This window comes from Delphinus delphis, chromosome X (assembly GCF_949987515.2).
Source record: "Delphinus delphis chromosome X, mDelDel1.2, whole genome shotgun sequence".
Lineage (NCBI taxonomy): Eukaryota > Metazoa > Chordata > Mammalia > Artiodactyla > Delphinidae > Delphinus > Delphinus delphis.
This window is the reverse complement of record NC_082704.1, coordinates 124,293,621-124,313,217: the sequence shown is the minus strand read 5'-3', so window position 1 is coordinate 124,313,217 and position 19,597 is coordinate 124,293,621. Positions and strand designations below refer to the sequence as shown.

The window sequence follows — 19,597 nt, the reverse complement described above, 5'->3', positions numbered from 1 at the left end:
CGTTCTGGTCCTTTGTTCAGTGAACTGGCTCCCGAGATAATGAGGCAGCAGAGTGACATCATCGACCCAAATCACTGTCAACTGTGTTACAGGAACCCTGGGGAGGCTGCCCTCCAAACGCCTTCCATGAGCCCACCTCATCAAAACCGTGTCCAAAGGACACGTCCAGAGGATGCGTATAGAGAGCAGCGCACGACGTGGGAGCGCTGGGTGCAACGATTTTCAGGAACTCACGCGTTTGAGCAGGGACTCCGGGAGACGGTTTGTTTTTCCTGTAACTGGAGGGAAAGCCAGCGTGAATTTCCAGTGGTGAGTGGGGTGAACAGATGTGCAAGGGGCGGAAGGTGGATCTTTTTTTCAAGCATGGAATCACCCAGTGGGAGGGGACCTCGGACGCCCAGAGTCTAGTCTTGACAGACCTCCTAGACTAAGCGGGAGGCACTGGGCCAAGCAGGTGCTGGGGAGGCCGCGGCAGCACCTGGCGCGAAATAAAGGCTGGAAGGACGGCCCAGAGGGGTCCGACGGGAGCCCCTACACGGGGACACGGTGACTCACAGGACGGGTGACAGCCACCCACATGGAGAATGCCCCCTTCACGTTCCTACGCCCCAGGGCAGCAGGACGGTCCGTTCCGGAGGAGGAAAGGACCTGCATCGTAGAACACATGCGCCCACTCCATCCGCGGCCTTGGCCGGTACGGGGCGCGTTCCAATGGGACGAGCCTCGGGGACACTCAGGATGCGTGACTGGAGTCCTCCACGGCTAACTCCAAAGGCAATGAAGAGCTATTTGTAACATATGCTCTTACTTGCAGACGCAACCCAGATGCCAAGCGGACGTTTACTGGAGTGCCGTAGGGGTGTAGCGAGAGATGCAGTCCTGGGCACCCGACCCAGCGCAGTATCGCAGATCCGTCCTCCCCGTGAAACGCAGGCGGGGCACGACGCTGCTGGAATTAGGAGCTGCTTAGACGCCTTCATAGTGTTGCTTTTATTATTCTTCCAAGGGTAACCTCGGGGAAGCAGGGGGAGAGCCTGCCAAGTTCCTCAAAAAAAAAGATAAATAAACGTCCCCGTGTTGTCCAGTCAATGAACATGCTCAAGACTCCTTGAGAAGAAACCGCCCACTGCCGCCGTTACCTCCCGCCCCCGCGTGGACACCAGCTTGGTTTCTGGGATTCCACGTGGCTAACCACACCTGCCTCCGCACGGGTCACAGCCGTGTGTCTAAAGGTCCATCCCGGGGCCAGAAGCTCCTCGAAGGTATGAGGCTTTGTCATCTCATCTTGGAGCAGTCCCGTCACTGGCCTTTCTCTTGCAACACGAGAACTGGTGCTGCTTGGCCGGGGACGTGGCAGTCAGTGGTGACACCATTCCAGCCCCTCAAAAGAGGGCAAAGATGTGACAGCCTCAGGTAACTCATGAACCCCTTCCCCAGCGCGCACGGGCACGCGCACACACACACCCCATTTCCAGCCCCGTCTGTCCGTCAGTGGATCTCCCGTTTCTCCTCCCGGGTAGTAACGGAAGAGCTTTTTACTGCTAACTGCGGTCCCTCCGTTTGTGGAAGTCAAGGCTGTCAGACCAGGGCTGAGGCCAGGCTGGGCGCAGCCATCCACCCGCCACGTCCTCCAAAGCGGTGCTGCGTCTCAGGAGAGGCGCACACAGAAGAGTAGAAGCATCAGTGCACGATACACAGAATAAGATGTCCTTGTCGTCATCCCCAGAACCCGGGGACGCGTTCATTTACGTGGCCGAGGGGAACTGAGTTTCAAGGAGCTAACCACAGAGGTGAATCAGCAGAGCCTTAATAGCGAGATGCCCCTGGGTTAGCTGGGTGAATCCAGTGGGGTCCTTAGAAGGAGCCGAGAGAAGCAGGAGAGAAACGGCATGAGAAGGGTTGACCCGGCAATGCCGTCTTCAATGACGAAGGAAGATTATCATAAACAAAGGAATGCGGGCGGCTTCTAGGAGCTGCAAAAGGCCAGGAAAGAATTCTCCCCTGGAGTCTCCCAAAGGCACACAGCCTTGCCCACGCCTTGGTTTTTAACCCAGCCATGCTGGGAATTCCCTGGCGGTCCAGTGGTTAGGGCTGGGACCTTTCACTGCCGAGAGCACTGGAGAACTGAGATCCTGCGAGCTGCACAGCACGGCCAAAAAACAAAGAAAGAAAGGAAAAAAAACAACCAGTAATACCATTTCCAGACTCCTAACCCTTGGAACTGCAGGTTAATCAATGCATGTTGTTTTAAGCCACTGAGTTCGAGGTCATTTGTTCCAGTAGCCCACAGGTGGGAAAGGCCACGCGAGAGATCCCAACAGGAGACCACGGGAAGTGGAGCTTGCACTGGGCTCCCTGTGCGGGCCCTGCCCGCCCCCCTCCCCTCCCCGGCTCCCTGACTCCGGGGTCAGAAGACGGAGGTGCTCTGAGCATCGGAGGGGTGGACGCACGACAGGTGTGCTGAGAGGAGTCAGCGCCAAAGCCACGCAAAGACGCTACCGTATGTCCTGGAACACGAGATGAGCCTGTGTTTGGAAAAGGTGACGCTGGTGATGATGAGGGTGATGATACTATGGTGCCTACCCTGGATGCAATGAGCCAAGTCCACCTGGGGTGAGGCTCAACTAGTGCATCATGGGAACGCCAAGGAGGCTGAGGTACCATACGATGCATTGAAAGGTTCATGGTGTCGTGGGCTGAACTGCGTCCCTCCACCCAAAGGATTTCATCTTGAAGTCCTGACCCCCAGCACCTCAGGATGCGGCTGTATTTGGAGATGGGGTCTTTAGGTAAAATGAGGTCATTAGGGTGGGCCGTGATCCCATAGCACTGGTTCCTTATAAGAAGAGGAGATCAGGACACAGACGCGCAGAGAGAGGCGACCCCATGAGGACACAGGGAGGAGACGGCCGTCTACACGCCCAGGAGAGAGGCCTCGGGAGGAACCCAGCCCTGCCCACGCCTGGATCTCAGATTCCGGCCTCCAGGGCTGTGTGAAAATAAATGTCTATTGTTTAAGCCGCCCAGGCTGTGGTACATTGTTTCTCTAAGCAAATGCATGCAACAGGAGAAACAAAATGGGGTCCATCCAGCACAATGAAACATGACTCAGCCTAGAAAGGAATGAGGCACTCACACAGGCTACCAGGATAAAATTCAAGAATGTGAAGCTCGGTGAGAAGCCGGACACGAAAGGCCAGACAGTGTAGGATTCCACTGACGCGAAACGTCCAGCACGCGCAAAGCCACAGAGACGTGGGTTAGCGTTCGCCAGGGGCCGGGGAGTGACTGCCTGACGGGCAGAGCGTGTCCTTCGGGGGATGACGAAAATGTTTTAGAACCAGACAGAGGCGGTGGTGGCACAGCACTGTGCCACTGAATTGTTCACGTTACAACCACCTTCCGTGAGTTTCCATTAAACGAAAGTTCCCCGAGGGTCAGAAGTGATGCAGGTGATGCTGGTGGAGGGTGGCAGGATGTGGCAGCAGGTGGCGGAAGGGGACGGAGACGATGTAGATAACGACAAAGACACCTCCCAGGCAGATCAAACTAACCATGTCCCGAACGGTACCCCTGGGCTTTTCCCCCCAACACTGCTCCATCCCTAACCCCCTCAGTGTCTCCAAGGGGTGGTACAGCTTTCCAATCATGTAAACCCCAAACCTTGGATTTACCCCTGATTCTTTTCTGTTAGGTTCTCTAAAGAACCTTCTTGTCTCAGTTCTTTACTGTTCTTCCCAGCAAGAAAGAGCATTTGTAGTTTTCAAAGAAAAGGGGAAACGTTTTAAATGGTGTGAAGGTGGTGACATGTGGGTGTTTGAAAATAAGCAAACAAACTTGGGGGAAAATACCAAGAAAGCCCCAAGAAGTTGCTCCTGAGACTGAAGGAGGCACTGAGAATCCTGAACACGTGTTTCTCAAGAAGAACATCGTGCTCACAAGCTTCAAGTGACCCCGGAAAGGGGAAGCGTGTGTCTGTGTCACGGGGTGCTTCTGCCCTTTTCTTGCAGTGACAGACAAGGCCTCCTTGGTGGTCCCCAACTGTGGAGAGACCCATCCCGGAAGCAGGTCTGAGACCAGCATCATGGCGTCATGTCCTCGTCCCCATGCATGAGCCAGGTCGGGACAAGGAGGGTCGTCCCCAGATCCAGGGAGAGAGGTGTCCTCCTGTAAGGAATCCAGGATGTGGCAAGGTGAGGCTGTTGCTTGGACAGCCACCTGCACCCCAAAGGCAGAAGCTCAGGAGAAAGAAGCCAGGGTGACATGTAAGGAGGAGTCAACCCAGTGTTATGGACTGGATGTCTGTGCCCCCCCAAATTCCCACGCTGAAGCCCTATCCCCTCTGCACCAATGTGACGGTATCCGGAGGTGGGTCTCTGTGAAGTAATTAGGACGAGATGAGGTCATGAGAGTGGGGTTCCCAGGATGGGATTAGCGTCCTTATAAGAGCTTTCCACTCTCCACCATCTGAGCACACAGCAAGAAGACAGCCAGTGCGACCCAGGAGAGAAACTCTCACCAAAACCCAACCACGCTGGCACCCTGATCTCGAACTTGCGGCCTCCAGAGCTGGGAGAAATCCATCTGCATTGTGGTAAGACACCCAGGGGACGGTATTCTGTCATGGCAGCTGGTACCAATCAAGACAACAAGGTCGGGATGGATTCAACATGGCGAAGCTTGGCCTGACCACATGGGAACTAACTCCGCCCCATCCAGCTCGGGGGATGACCTCTGTCAAACAGTGGACTCTGCTTTAGCCACGCCCACATGCTGCGTGGGATGAGGACGCCCTCGGAAAACACATGTAACCTGGTGTCCTCCACCTCCAAGGATGTGGGGAAACTGCCTGATGGACCAAGCTGTAAGGCCACACAGAAATCAACTCTGCAGTCCTCTCTGGCAGGTGTATTAGTTTCCTGGGGCTCCCACAAACTGTGAGCTTAAAGCCACAGGCATCCGTCCTCCCCCAGTCCTGGGGACCAGACGTCTGAGGTCAAGGTGTCCCAGGGCCATGCTCCCTCCAGAGGCTCCAGGGGAGGGTCCTTCCCGCCCCTTCCAGCTTCTGGGGGCTCCAGGCGTCCCTGGGCTTGTGGCCGCCTCCCTCCTGTCTCTTCCTCTGTCTTCCCGGGGCTTCTCCTGTGCCTGGGTCTCTCCTCTTCTGTCTCTTAGAAGGACCCTGTCATTGGATGTAGGGCCACCCTCCTCCAGGAGGACCTCATCTCAGACCCTTCACTTCATCCCATCTGCAGAGACCCTGTTTCCAAACGAGGTCCCGGTTCCCAGGTTCTGAGAGGACCTGAATTTCGGGGGAGAAGGGGACTCGATCCGACCCAGGACAGCGGGTTCTGTGTGCACGTGTCTGTGACTCGTTGGCTCACCCCTGCCTCTCTCACTGCCTGCACGTTTCTCCTCCTGGCTAGTCTTCACCTGACCGCCCCCCCCATCCCACACTTTCTATCCTCTGGTGCATTTTCCTTTTCTCCTCCTGAGCAGGGAACTATTGGCTGTGCATCTCCTAAGCTTCTCTTCCCAAAGTCCCCCCCCTCCCCCCACCCCGCCGTCCCCTTGGAGATGCAAAGTAAGAAAGCAGAGTGTGTAAGATGAAGACGACACGAAACAGACAGATCCACGGAGACAGAGAGCAGATGGGGGTTCCCAGCAGCCGGAGGAAATAGGGGGTGACTGCTCACAGATTTGGGGTCGCCCTGCGGGGGCAGCAGACGAAAATGTTCTGGAACCTCACAGAGATGAGGGTCGTGCGACTTTGTGAACGTGTAAAGCGCCACGGCACGGTTCCCTTTGAAATGGTTCCTTTTGTGTTATGTGAATTTCACTACAATTTTTTAAAAATGAGAAGGAACAGGGGCTTCCCCGGCGGTCCAGCGGTTAAGACTCCGCGCTTCCACTGCAGGCGGCCAGGGTTCGATCCCTGGTCAGGGAACTGACATCCCACATGCCACCGGCAGTGGCCAAAAAACAAGTAAAAGTTTTTTTTAAATGAGGAGGAACAGCCTGCAGGACTTCTGTAAGACGAAATATTCTTTTCTAGTATTTTCCGTAATTTTATAAAAAGAAACATTCTTTTCTCGTATTTTACCCAACTTTCGAAGTTCCTCTGATGCTCTTAAGTTGAAACTACCATTCACGCCCACTCAAGGTAAATCAGATTAAAAGGTGAACACAATTTTCTGGGTATCACTACACCGTAAGCAACATTCCCTCCTAAAGGCTTCTGTCAACATCGCCCCGGGAGAAGCCATTCACATGCAGTGGGAAATCTCCCCACTGCGGATTCCACCCGCCTCCAGGGCGTGCTGCTCCCGGTGATGCTTTGGGAGTCCCTGGTGGGAGAGAAAAAAATTAGGGCCGGTTCTGGGGAACCAAGGGTGCATGAGACAATCTTATCAGCAGGGAGGAAAATGAAAGTAAGAGACAACAGTGCAGGTTTAATTACTCACTACGGAAGGTCTCCTCGGTCTAAAGAAAATACAACTTTCTGACAGTGTGACGTGATAGTAAAAAAATACAAGTGTCAGGCGTGAGCGCGTTTCTGTGGTCAGGGAATGAGCTTTGTGCCTCGATCTCGGGGCTGGTGGCTGCCCAGACGGATGTACAGGATAAAACTGCACAAAACCAAACGCATGCCCGCTCCTCACAAGCTCAAAGGAGTTCCCATGAAAGGTCGGAGCACTGATGAAGGTCTGTGGTCTCTTAGCAGGATGGACCCCACGACGGCGTGCGTCCTGGTTTTGATATTGTGTGACACCTACAGAAGACATCACGGGGGAAAACTTCATGAAGGGTGCATGGGACTAGGTGCAGGTTTTGGAATCCCCCGTGCACCTATCATTATTTCAAAACATTTATCTTTAATAGCACCATTGTTCGTGCTCATAGCGAGAAATCAAGCTTGGTTACCTGGACCAGGAATGTGGACCGGGGGGCTGCACACCATTCCTTCTGTAACTGGGCCTGTTTTTCAATCTATGAAATCAGTTTGGCCAAGACAGGACCCAAGGTCTCTTCCACGCTCTTTAAAAAATGCCCATGTTGGGGCTTCTCTGGTGGCGCAGTGGTTGAGAATCTGCCTGCTAATGCAGGGGACACAGGTTCGAGCCCTGGTCTGGGAGGATCCCACATGCCGCGGAGCAACTAGGCCCGTGAGCCACAACTACTGAGCCTGCGCGTCTGGAGCCTGTGCTCCGCAATAAGAGAGGCCGCGATAGTGAGAGGCCCGCGCACCGCGACGAAGAGCAGCCCCCGCTTGCCACAACTAGAGAAAGCCCTCGCACAGAAACGAAGACCCAACACAGCAAAAATAAATGAATAAACTAATAAACTCCTACCCCCAACAACAACAACACCAAAATGCCCATGAGATTTTTCACCAACATAAGCTAAGCTTTCTTCCAAGCTGTCTGAATTTGTGGAGGGCTAATCAACCTAGAACACGGACAACTTCCCATAGACAGTTTATTGAGGAGCACAGAATAAGAGCATCTGAGACCTTACTGGTCACTGACTTTCCTCCTTATTCTATCTCCAAGGTGTCATGCCGCCCCGTGAACTGGGCCGTCGGCTTCCAGCTGGGTCTCGGTATCCTGGTGCCAACCCTCCTGGGGGGTCCTGCCATCTGAACAGCCACTGCCGGTTTTGCTAAATCATGGAGAAGCACATCTGTGCCCACCTGCTGCGTTCCACCTGCGCTGATCGTCACAACCGTCCTTGGGGGATTGTGAGTCAGCAATTCTGTCCCACAGGCGCCTCCCCCGGGGCCCAGCTCACAGGCAAAAGAAAAGGATGAAAAAAACACCTGTTGGTGAGAAAAAGAGTGGAGATCAGACCAGGTGAAAATGCACAATTGTGTGAGGCCAGAACTTCAGGGTGGAGGACAAGCCCAGCCGGCCCGGTCCTTCCACCCTGACTCATTCTGGAAGGTTCCAAGGGCGTGGGGATTGTGGTTATGTTAAGAAAGGCTGAGAGGTTTGTTAGGATGTTTTTTTTGTCTTCTGTTTTGTGTGTGGGTTCGTTTCAAGTTGTGGAAGACAGCCTTGCTCAGCTGGAGAAATGCATACAGATGGCCTCAGACGATTCAGAGCCACTGGGGGTGCCTGTTTGCGATGGGGGACAGTTAGGGATGGGTCCAGGGCAGTCAAAAGGGAACTTAAGTTTCCTGGGCCCGAAGCTTAGGATGAAGAGGCACCATGCTGGCCCCAACTGCGTTCTAACTGTGGGTAAAGAGCCCAACATAGCCCCTCACTTTTGTCCATGACACCTCATGGTCTAACGTTACTGGAAACTCTAACACCTCTGATGGGTTTGGGATTTTTTAAAAGCTTATTCTTACTCTCTTAGATTAACCATGCGCAGATAAATCTGGAATATTAAAGAAAGTTCTGGCAAAAGGTGATTTTAAAAAGCCACCAAAACTGCAAAGCCACACACACACACACCCCCTGGGTCCCAGGCCCTTGCTGGTCCAACATCCTGAACACGTGTGACCTGGCTCTCCCTTCACACCCTTGGAACCCACAGGAAGTTATCCTTGAAGAGCAAGTATCTTCTTCATTAAGAAAGGGAAAGACAACTGGAGAGCTCATTTCCCCCCCACCCGGCCCTGCTCGGTCCCCAGAGCCAGTGACTTTCTATTTTTAAGGACAAGATGACTCACTGGGCACCCTATGGCCACTAGGCAGCGCCCAAAGGGCCCCCAGGCAGCTGCAGACACCGGGCTACGCCACGTCCGCAGCCCACCCACCAGCCCACGCCCCGCCTGATGCCCTGGCACCTTTCACAATAGACTTGCTTAAGTGCCCAAAACAGATCCAGTTGCCAGCGCTGTGTGCCAAGGGCCGCCGGGTCCTCCACCAACTTTCCATTGTTGAATTGTGTTTCCACCTACCGGTATGACTGCACTGGTCTAGGTTTCTATCCTCATCTCCTACCCTGCAAAACACAGCCAGCTTTTAAAGCAGCCCTGCAGAGCGCCCCAGAGGGAGGGAGGGAGGGAGGGAGAGACAGAGAAAAAGAAAGGGAGAGAGAGAGAAGATGGAGAAGATGAGACAGAGAGACACACAGAGAGAGAGAAAAACAGGAAAGGGAGGGAGAGATGGACAGAGAGAGAGAAAGAAGATGAAGGAGGAGATGGACAAGAAGGCTTGGAGGGAGAGGAGGAGAGAAACAGGAGAGAGGGAGGGTGCCTCCTGTCCCCTCCGTCCCAAACGAGGCTTCCTGGGCACCCCTTCCTCACAGCCAACTACATACGGGCAAAAGGCTACTGACGGAAAAGGGAAGGTTTCAAGGCCACTCTGAGTGGTTTTAATGCCACTCTGGCTGTGCCCCTTGGTCATATGAAAGCCCAAGCCATGCCCTTGAGGCCAATGCTTCCTCCCTTCCAAGAGAGGGTGGGGAAGGGCCCGAAGAAGTACCTGGGTACCCCTGCTCCAGGGTCATTTACGGTATGTGCCCCCTTCCCCACTGATTCTTTCCTGACAGGTTGGGACAACTCCCTTAGCAACAAAGGGTTGCTAAGAAGCCACAGGCTGGCTTGAGCCCACAGCCTGAAGGCAGCGCCCTCGCGGAGTCGGGATAGTCTGACCCACTCAGGGCGGGCTCCATACACCAACACGTTTTGGGATCCAGGCACTCATGGGACTGGAGACTTCACGTTTCCAGCTGCCTAGGAGTGGTCAGGTTCAAAGGAGGACGACAAAAAGGAAATCAGTGCCGGATAAAAGAAATGCCCAGTTCCGGATACACAGACGGAAAATACGGCAGGATAAGGAAATGCGTAATTCACCCCCAACGCCGCCCCGCGCCCCTAAAACGCCACGGGACACCTGACCTCCCAGTTCCAGATACGCTCTCAAGTCCAGGCGGGAGCATCCTGACGCGGGGGAGAGGGGGAGCCTGGCCAAGGTGAGGTCTGCAAGGGTCTCCGCGGCCGCCGCCGCCCTCAATGTGACGTGACCCCAGCAAGTTCTGTGACGTCGGGGGGGCCCAGACACCGGGGAGGTTGCTGGGGGGCGGGAGGGAAGGTCTAAAACAGGAGACTTCGGAGGTGCGGGGCAGAGCGCCCGCAGGTGGGGAGGCTCTCGGGGGCCGGAAGGAAGCCCTCCAAGTCTCGGGGCGTTCAGCGGACCTAGGGCGCACGGGGAGCCCCGCGCGGAGATCCCGAGCAGGCGGGACCAGGCAGGGCCCTCCCCGGGCGGCGGCCGGGCGACCGCACACAAGCCTTTTGTCTGACGCCGGCTTCCCGGGCGGCGCCGAGCGCCCCAGCGGGCCGGGTCCCCGCGCGTCGCACTCACCCACGGTGGCCAGCGTGTCGAAGTCCTGCGGGCGGTAGGCGGGCGGCTCCGGCGAGGGCGCCCCGGGGCCGGGGAAGTGCGCGGGCGCGCCGTCGGGGGTCTCCCCCGAGCTCTCTCGGGCGTCGGCGTCCGCCGCGGCCGCCTTGGCCAGCCCGGGCGCCTCCATGGGGGCGCGCTCAGGTCCGGGGCGCCGGGCCGGGCCGGGGGGCGCGGGGGGCCGGGCTTCCCGGGACGCAGCCTCGGAGGGCGGCGCGGCGGCGGCGGCGGCGGCGGCGGCATCAGCGGCGCCCACCCATGCGCGGCCCCCGCCTCCCGGTCGGCGGCCGGGCGCAGCAGGCGGCGCGGCGGGGACAATGGCTGGGCGCGGGGCGGCGCTCAGGGCAGGCGCGGCGGCGGCAGCCGGTGGGAGTAGCCAGCGGCCTCTGAGGGCGGGCGCGGCGTGGCCTGGGCGGGGGACGCGGCCCGGGCGGGCGGGCGCGAGGCGGGGTTCTGGCCGCGGCCGCCCGGCCGCCTGTTCATTCCTCTCGTCCCGCGCCCGCCGCCGCCGCGCGGGCGCTGCGTGCGCGCTGCTGGGGGGCCGGGCGGAAGCGGCCTGGGCGGGGCCGCGCGCTCCCTCCGCCCACCCGGGCGCCGGCCCGGACTCAGCCCGCCCGGCTGGGGGTGTGGCCCGCGCCGCCGCGCCCCGCCCCCTCCGCGCCCCAGCCCTGGGACCTCAGGGCCCGGGCGCCAGGAGCCTCTCCCGCCATTCTGGGGCGGGCGCTGGCGCGGGCGCGGGCGACGAGGTTGCTTGCGCGGCCTCCGCGCCCCGGGGCGCCCCAGGGATGGGGTCTCGGCCGAGCTCCCCCGGGAGACGCGCAGGCCTGTCCCCGCGCCCCCTGCGCCCCAGCCCGGAAGGCTGGGGGAAGGCGGGACCGGCTGGGGAGCGGGAGGGCGTGGCTTAAAGAAAAGTAAAGTTAAAAAATAAAGCTGGAGTTGGATGCGGATGGGGCGCGCTCCGCCGACCGCGCGGTGCCCGCGAGTCCCGGCGGGCGGCCGCCACGTCTGGCGAATAACCATCGGGACCAAGGCCGCTCCCAGCGCTGGCTTGTTGGACGGCAGTCATGTAAGATACGCACCATGGGGGAGGCGCGGAGCCGCGCTCCCGGAGCGTTTCTTGACAGCTTCCGATAAATCTTTAATTATTTCAAAAGAACCATTTCTTAAAATACTAAGAGGCAGGTAGCAATCAGACAACTACCAAATGCGGCGCATGCAACTTGACGGGCAGCTGGTGTAAACACACCAGGGACGATTTCGGAAAAGAAACGCAGTACGGTCACAGACAACTACACAACGATAGCGTTAGGTTTTTCCTAATGGGAAGTGTGTCCCAGGCCACCTTTGGTTATAGTTATACCCCCAAAATGTCGGGGCTGTATCTGAAATGCAAATGTAACTAGACGGATGCGGCCACTGTTTTTCCGGGGATCTGGTTAAAATGCTCCTTGGACCACAGCGGGCCGGGCAAGGAACGCCTGGAATCGGTCTTTCAGAGCAGCCCCCAGGGCTATCCGGGCCGCAGGTCCGCGGACCACAGTTTGAGCAGCGAGAGGCACCGAGCCTGCCCTATTGTTTGGCGGGATTCCAGCGATTCCGCCCTTGAAAGGGAGGGTCCTGCCCCTGAGTCCTCTAGTCGGCGTGGGGACGGTCTGTCGCAGAGGCCAGAACTACAGAAAGGAGGCGTTTTACAGGGGACCAGGCCGGGCCTGCCTCGCTTGGCCAACTGGGAGGGGGTGACAGGAAATCAGAACCGGCTCTGGGTGTGGTGCTCTGGCCCCCGGCTGCCAGCCGCGCCCCTGCCCTCCTCTGCACACTGTGGGTGGCTTTTTCCCCGGGCGAGACGCCTGCTCTCTGCTGGTTGCCAGATCTTGAGCTGGAATGCGAAAAATGCGCTCCAGGAGCGGGCCGCGTGCGCCCCAGCGGCTGCTTAGACAAGGACTGGTCCCCCGCGCTCAGGCCACCAGGCCGTGCCCCGCGGAGGGGCGACCGGGACGGTCCACGCCAGGCAAGGGCGCAGCTCCACGCGGAGCGCGCGCCCGCTCCCCGCGGACGCGACCTTGTGACTGCGGTCGGGCTGGCTAATTAAGGTCGATGGTCAAGGCTAGTGTTTCACACCCAGTGAAAGGCACGCCTTGCCCTTCTAATGGCAGCAGGGGAGGAAAAAGTAACAGAGACGCTTGCAGAGTTAAACTCTGGGTGGCGGCGTGGATCTGACCCTTCCTCGCCCGCCCGGAGTTTGACCGCATACCTACCTGTTCCTATAAATATCCCGGCGGGTTTCACAACACCTTGATGAACAAAGCCGCTTTCATCTGGAAGGCTCATAAAAATTCTTCAGAAACCACAGCATATTTCTTGAAAGGCAAAAAAGAAAAAAAAAAGCCGTGCAAGCGAGGCATTACAGGGGCATTTGTACCGCCTTTGGGATGAGCATTCGGTGGTGATGGGGCAGGGAAATACCGAACTCTGTAACCCAGCGGACTAAACGCTCCCCGTACGCAGAATGAGCTCTAAAGTCAACGCCGGAACAGGTGTAGGCGGGGTTGAATGAGGGAGAGAGAAAAAGGGTGGTCCGTGAGGGCAGCTGGACACTTCTTTTGGAATTGCATGTATTTGGAAATGCGCATGTCTATAAGTAGACAGGTAGATATGTGTGCGTGTGTGTACTGAGTGAAAATAAAAAGCGCACAGTTGCCTTCACGAAGTTTACAGTCTCTCTACATTATTATATCTATATTACATTCCAATGTGTTCTGATATATATTCTAAAGTGTTTACCAGCCTTCACAGACTTAACAATTTATACGTGTATAATAGATATTAAATATCACATATTATATTCTAATCTATTCCGTGATACATATGTTTTACAGTATATATTCTGATTATGTTCCAATATATATATTCCAAAAGAAGTGTTCAGCTGCCCTCACAGACTTTATCTATATTAGATATTATTATATCACATATATTCTATTCTGAATATATATTCTAATATGTTTTATTATATGTTCTAATATATATATTCCAAGAGGTTTTCAGCTGCCCTCACAGACTTTACAGTTTTTAATGTATATAATATGAGATACTATTTATACCCCACATATTCTAATCTATTCTGAGATATATATTCTCATGTTTTATTATATGTCCTAATATATATATTCCAAAAGAAGTTTTCAGCTGCCTTCAGACGCTACAATTTATATATAATATTAGGTATTATTTATGTGACATTACTACATTCTAATATATTCTGGAATATACATTCTAATATATTTTAGTATATATTCTGATTCAGAGAAGCGTCCAGTTACAGGAATACGGTTTCCGATTTGCGTGGTTAGACTTTACTGTCATTCAGATGAAGCCGTGGTTTACGAGGAATAGCCTAGGTCATGTCTCATGCTCAGTGATTTTGTTCCTCTTTCTCAGGTGAGCTGCTGCATAGGCACGTAGGGGGGTTTTGTGCTTTCATTCGGCACCAGTGAATGTTTTCCTGGCAAGGAGTGATTCAAGTATTTATAAGCGCTCACCTTTAGTAGGTTTGCAACCCTCTGCTGCTTCTTTTTCCCTTGTCCGGACGGCCCTGGGGTGGGTTTGCATTGGTTTCATGCGCTAGAAATTCACGATAACCTAGTTAGTTGGCTACGTTCTATTACAATCCTGGGCACTTCTGCCTCCACGGATGGACCGCTGCTGTCACGATGAGTCACAGATGATGCTACTTCTTTTATCATTACGATCAGAACACCCACCGTCATCAGAGGCCTGCCCCGGTGGGAGCCCAGCTGAATCCCCACCACTCGCAAAGCGTCCCCACGCGCCCCAAGGCTGTATTTTGGCGCCTGGCTCTCTAGAGATATTTTATGCAAAGCGGACCCCCTTTTCCAACAGCTTCAATTTCACTTGTTGAATAAGTGTTTGACCCAACATACGTGGATAAGTTGTGACCTAGCAATGGCCTTCCTGCTGATGGAAATGAAGTTTTCACCATGGAGATGTCACACACGCTGCCCTGGTTAGGGAGGTCACGAACTCCAAACGGGCTGAGAGCAAGGAACTCATCCAAGGTAGAATCCTGCATGGTTAAACATGTGCACATTTGGGTAAAATGAAGGAATCCACCATCACTAACACAAAACCCTAAGCCACCCTCTCTACAAACTGAAGTTTAAAAATCTGAAAAAGTACAAGGACATTTGACTGTCACACTGCTCTTACTCATGTATGGAGCTCCAACGTCTATGAATAATGGTTTTCTTTTGTTTCTGTTTTTGTTTTTTGCGGTACGCAGGCCTCTCACTGTTGTGGCCTCTCCCGTTGCGGAGCACAGGCTCCGGACGCGCAGGCTCAGCGGCCATGGCTCACGGGCCCAGCCGCTCCGCGGCATGTGGGATCTTCCCGGACCGGGGCACGAACCCGCGTCCCCTGCATCGGCAGGCGGACTCTCAACCGCTGCGCCACCAGGGAAGGCCTGAATAATGTTTTTATACGTGTCTATTTACTCGGAGGCTTTTCTTGAGAGATTTCAAAGGAAACTGTAGAGGAACGTGTTGAGAATAGACACATTGCCTGGGATAGACCAGCCTGTAATTAGAAGAAGGTGCATTTACTCATCACCGAAGAGATGCAGGAAAGTTTTTACTTGTCAGATGCTTAAGAGATTCATGGAAAATCTAAGCTGTGATGCTGGAGGAACACAGGTGGGTCACGCTTCCCGAAACGTGAATACATATGGTGGATAGAGGCATCCTTCATCCGAAAGGGAAGTTAACGTTCGGTGCCCCTGTGGCTGCTGTGTAACTGGACTTCTGAACTTGAACTTTAGAAGTCACATTTTACCCAAGGAATCATAGTGATGATTAGAAAGCAAAGATGATTAGGAAGTAAATATGATGACTTCAGAGAGATTTCACCAAGGGCATCGATCATTCTGTTCCATCATACGTTGACGCAGTTTCCTTTCCCTACCTAAAATCTCAAGTTGTGAAAATGAATGAGTGGGGTGGCCCCCATGAGCCACGGTGACCTGCATCCTAGAATCCACAAACAAGACCTTGTCACTTGGGTCAGGCTGTCCTTTTAGCTCATGTGCTAGTGTCTGGAGCTTTCCATGAATTCCAAGTACCACAAAGGAACATGAGAAAAATTATACCAGATCAACTCGTGTATGTCTCTAGACATTATAAATAATATTCTAGTACCAACTGTTATCTACTTTGGATTAAAACCTTCTTTAGATTTTTAGATTCTCACCTTGTATGCTATTAAAAAGACATTACCACGAAAGAAAACTAAAATCCATTTCAGAAGGACTAGATTTAAAGATAGGGGGAAAGTATAAGACAGGTTCAAGGTTGTATTGTACAACACAGGGCATATAGCTAATATTTTATAATAACTGCAAATGGAAAGTAACCTTTAAAAATTGTACATTTAAAATTTTTTAATTAAATAAATAAAAAATTTTAAATAAAGAAGTGGGAAAACAAACAACACAATGAGACTAGGGACTTCCCTGGTGGTCCAGTGGTTAGGAGTCTGCGCTTCCACTGCAGGGGGCACAGGTTCAATCCCTGGTCAGGGAACTAAGATCCCCCAAGCCGTGTGGCATGGCCAAAAAATATAAAACAACAAGACTAGAACATGATAGTGGAGTGGGGTCAGTTTTCCAAACCCTGGATGGTCATAGGAGGGCCTCCTAAACTTGACAGAGACAGAATCACAGGGGTAAACAGATAAATAGATCTGACAGCCTAAAAATGTAAGAACATTATGGAATTATAAACAAAATAAAAACACATTTACAACAAGAATGCAAAGTGCCTAAGAAAAGTACATGAGCCAAACTGATACATGTTCAATGGGCATTAACAGACAATTAACCCAAAAAAGGGCATAGCTACAGGTCATTCACACAGGGAGGAAACAAAAAATCTTTAAAGTAACTAATAATCAAAGAAACTGGACTGAGAACGAACATGACGGCTTTTTTCTTTTTGTTTTTAAATCCACCTGACATGGTACAGGTGAAATGTTCCATGCTAATGAGGGAATTCTTATACACTTTTGGCTGTAATGTTATGAAATGATCGTATGTTTTGGTGCAGTCATTCTATGTCTAGAAATGTACTTTTCACAATTAAATTTTGGAGAATATCAAAAGCCTCATGATCAGAGTTACCCATGATTATGGGATGAAGTGTGGTCCGCAATCTCACACAAATTCAGATGTTGAAGTCCCCACCCCCAGGACCTCAGAAAATGTGGCTGGATTTGGAGATGGGGTCTTTAAAGAGGGGATGAGGGTACAGTGAGGTCACTAGGGTGGGTCCTGATCCCGTAGCACTGGTGTCCTTATAAGAAGAGGAGATCAGGACCCAGACACTCACAGAGGGACAACCCTGTGAGGACACAGGGAGGAGACGGCCGTCTACACGCCCAGGAGAGAGGCCTCGGGATGGACCAGCCCTGCTGACACCTGGATCTCAGATTCCAGCCTCCAGGACTGGAGACCATAAATTTCTGCTGTTTAAGCCGCCCAGTCCGTGATATTCTGTTTTTGTGACATGATCTGACAATGACACCAATGATTCAAGGCAGTTTTTATTATAGAGAAATAAATAGGCATACTTTCAACACCCAGAAATATGGGAAAGTATACTGGTCTGTTTACGTAAGGGGATTTTCAAACTCTTCAGAATGGGAGCATTATGACCACATTTTAAGTATCATAGGCAGCTGTCCAAGTTTTGTAACACACTCTGATCTTCACTATATAACAAGACGATGCCTCCCCCGCCCCAGAAAGGGAGGAAAATGTCCCAAAAGGCTGTGTCTGGATTAGGAGAATCTTTACAAAGATTTTTCTAATGCTGTACGCCAATTTCTTTTTCATAAGGACAGAGACCTCAGAACACACAAGATTTCACAGGAGATACAGAATGAGAGTTATCTTAGGGCTTGCCTAGAAACTGTGGTTCTGTAGTTTATCTTAACTTCCAGGAGGGACGTAAGAAAACATTAATTCTTATCGGAGAAACAGATTGCTGTAGTTGGTCATCAGTATTTATCGGTAGGAAGAGAAAAGTTGAAAACTCGTGAAGGACGTGAGGAGGATGTGACTAGAAGTAGAAACACACCCCCTGATCTTGGAGGAAGGCATTTGTGGCTGGAATTCTTCCTTAATGGAGGATTCAGGCCAGCCTCACAGCATCATCCCCTCCGAGGCGTGGTGGCGGGGCTCTAAAAATCCCGAAAAATAAGACTGGGAATGAGGTGGCAACTAGCTTTTCTCGTGATAAAGCCAGGATTTAAAAAAAATAGTTTCCTATTGCAGAGGAAAGAAAGAGATTGAGAAATGCATTTCACAGGAGTCCAGAATGCATATGCCGTTTTAACAGGGCAAAGAACGTGGGTCACCCAGTAAACGTTATTCAGAAAACTGCAGGGTGACTTAAACGTAAATAAAGCCGGCCTCTTGGTCTACTCTTGACGCGGAAATCAATTCTTCACGTGTCAAAAGGCACGTGCAACAATAAAGCCCTGGAGCGTTAGATGAGAACATGGATTTTAAAATACGATAGTCGTAATAAATACATTTGTATCATCTGTATAACGTATACGTTTTCCATAGTGTATATGTAAGTTATATTGGGGTGGCCAAAAAGTTTGTTCAGGTTTTTCCCTAAGATCTTTGTTTTTAAATTAATTTATTTATTTTTATTTACTCGGCTACATGTATCTTTTCGAATTAGGGAAAAGGGGATGGGAGGGATAAATTAGGAGTTTGGGATTAGCAGATATATAAAATAGATAAACAACAAGGACCTACTGTACAACACAGGGCTCTGTACTCAATATCTTGTAATAATCTATAATGGAAAAGAATCTGAAAAAGAATATATATATACACACACACACACACACACACACACACACACACACACACACACACACACACACATATATAACTGAATCGCTTTGCTGTCCACCTGAAACCAAAACATTGTAAATCAACAAAACTTCAATTTAAAAGTACATAAGTAAAGGGGAAAGAAAGAAGTGCTGTTCAGAACAGTCTTAGAAAATGTGGACAGACTTGAATAGAAACAGGCAATACTGGACATATCCAAAAGGAGCCCTAAAACATCCCATCCCATAACCTTGAAAGAGCAGATTCCACCCATCCCCAGAAAGCAAGGATGCCATCAACACCTCATGCCTGGACTTAACATCAAACACCTGCCCACAGGATAAAAGGCACAACAGGTCGTATCCATCACACATACATGGGGTATATTTGGGGTTACCACCACCAAGAACAACAACACAACCATGTGTTTGTATAATGAACAGTGGAACATTATAAGAAAACGAGGGTTTGGTATCACTTGTTTTGAATTTTGCTGAATTCGTGGCTGCCCTCTCGGGCAAAAAGAAAGATGATACAAGTGTGACAGATAAGCTTGAGGTTAAATACAAAAAGACCTTCATGGGATAGGAATGTTCTGTGGTGTGAAATCTTTGAGGGACACAGAACTAAGAACAATTTAGAAACAAATTTAATCTGCTGTGTGGACACACACAGAACTGGAGTTCACTGAATATCAGATACAGCACTTCAGCTTTTAAAAGGGGGGCAGTAGGTGTGGGCTTGTCTAGAGACAGTACAAAGAGTTTCAAATTTCCAGAAGAAACTATATTCAATATCCTGGGATAAACCATAATAGAAAAGAATATTAAAAAGAATGTATATATATGTATAACTGAGTCGCTTTGCTGTAGAGCAGAAATTAACACAGCATTGTAAATCAACTATAATTAGTTCAATAAAAAAATAAATTAAAAAAATTTTCCAAAAGATTCACAACAGAGTGTTCAATGGATGAAACTGTATAGTTTGGGGGAAAATTGATCCCTCAATGGGCCCAGCCTTCTGTGGGGCATTTTAATACAGACCGTGAAGTCATTTAGGCTGGAGTCTGTGGGTCTAAATTTTAGGATTCGAAAATGTCAATCAGTCTAATATTTCTACCGTGTGATCATTAAGGAATCTGAAGGTACCCGGATAAATGTGAATTCCTGGTAGGGGATTCCACAATCTTTGGCCAAAATGTTGAGATTCCACCATATTCTTAAAAAGCCGATGGCCAAGAAGCTTAGAGGTTGTCTTTCATGGACCAGGTCCTGGGTTCCATGGTGGCCCCCCCTCTCTCCCCCCCGCAAAAAATGATATGTCCTCT

At 51.8% G+C, this 19,597-nt stretch overlaps 1 protein-coding gene across 2 annotated transcripts in view; it reads right to left on the bottom strand.

Moving 5' to 3' along the window:
* Positions 1 to 10,816, bottom strand: part of PRKX (protein kinase cAMP-dependent X-linked catalytic subunit) — an 84,624-nt gene extending 73,808 nt beyond the window's left edge. Inside the window, exon 1 of one of the 2 annotated variants that reach the window (XM_060003063.1) lies at positions 10,311 to 10,816. In XM_060003063.1, the coding sequence (XP_059859046.1) occupies positions 10,311 to 10,476 (166 nt within the window). In that variant the 5' untranslated portion in view covers positions 10,477 to 10,816. The remainder of the gene's footprint in view (positions 1 to 10,310) is intronic. The other variant, XM_060003062.1, reaches the window with a different exon arrangement.
* Between the last annotated feature and the right edge of the window lie 8,781 nt (positions 10,817 to 19,597).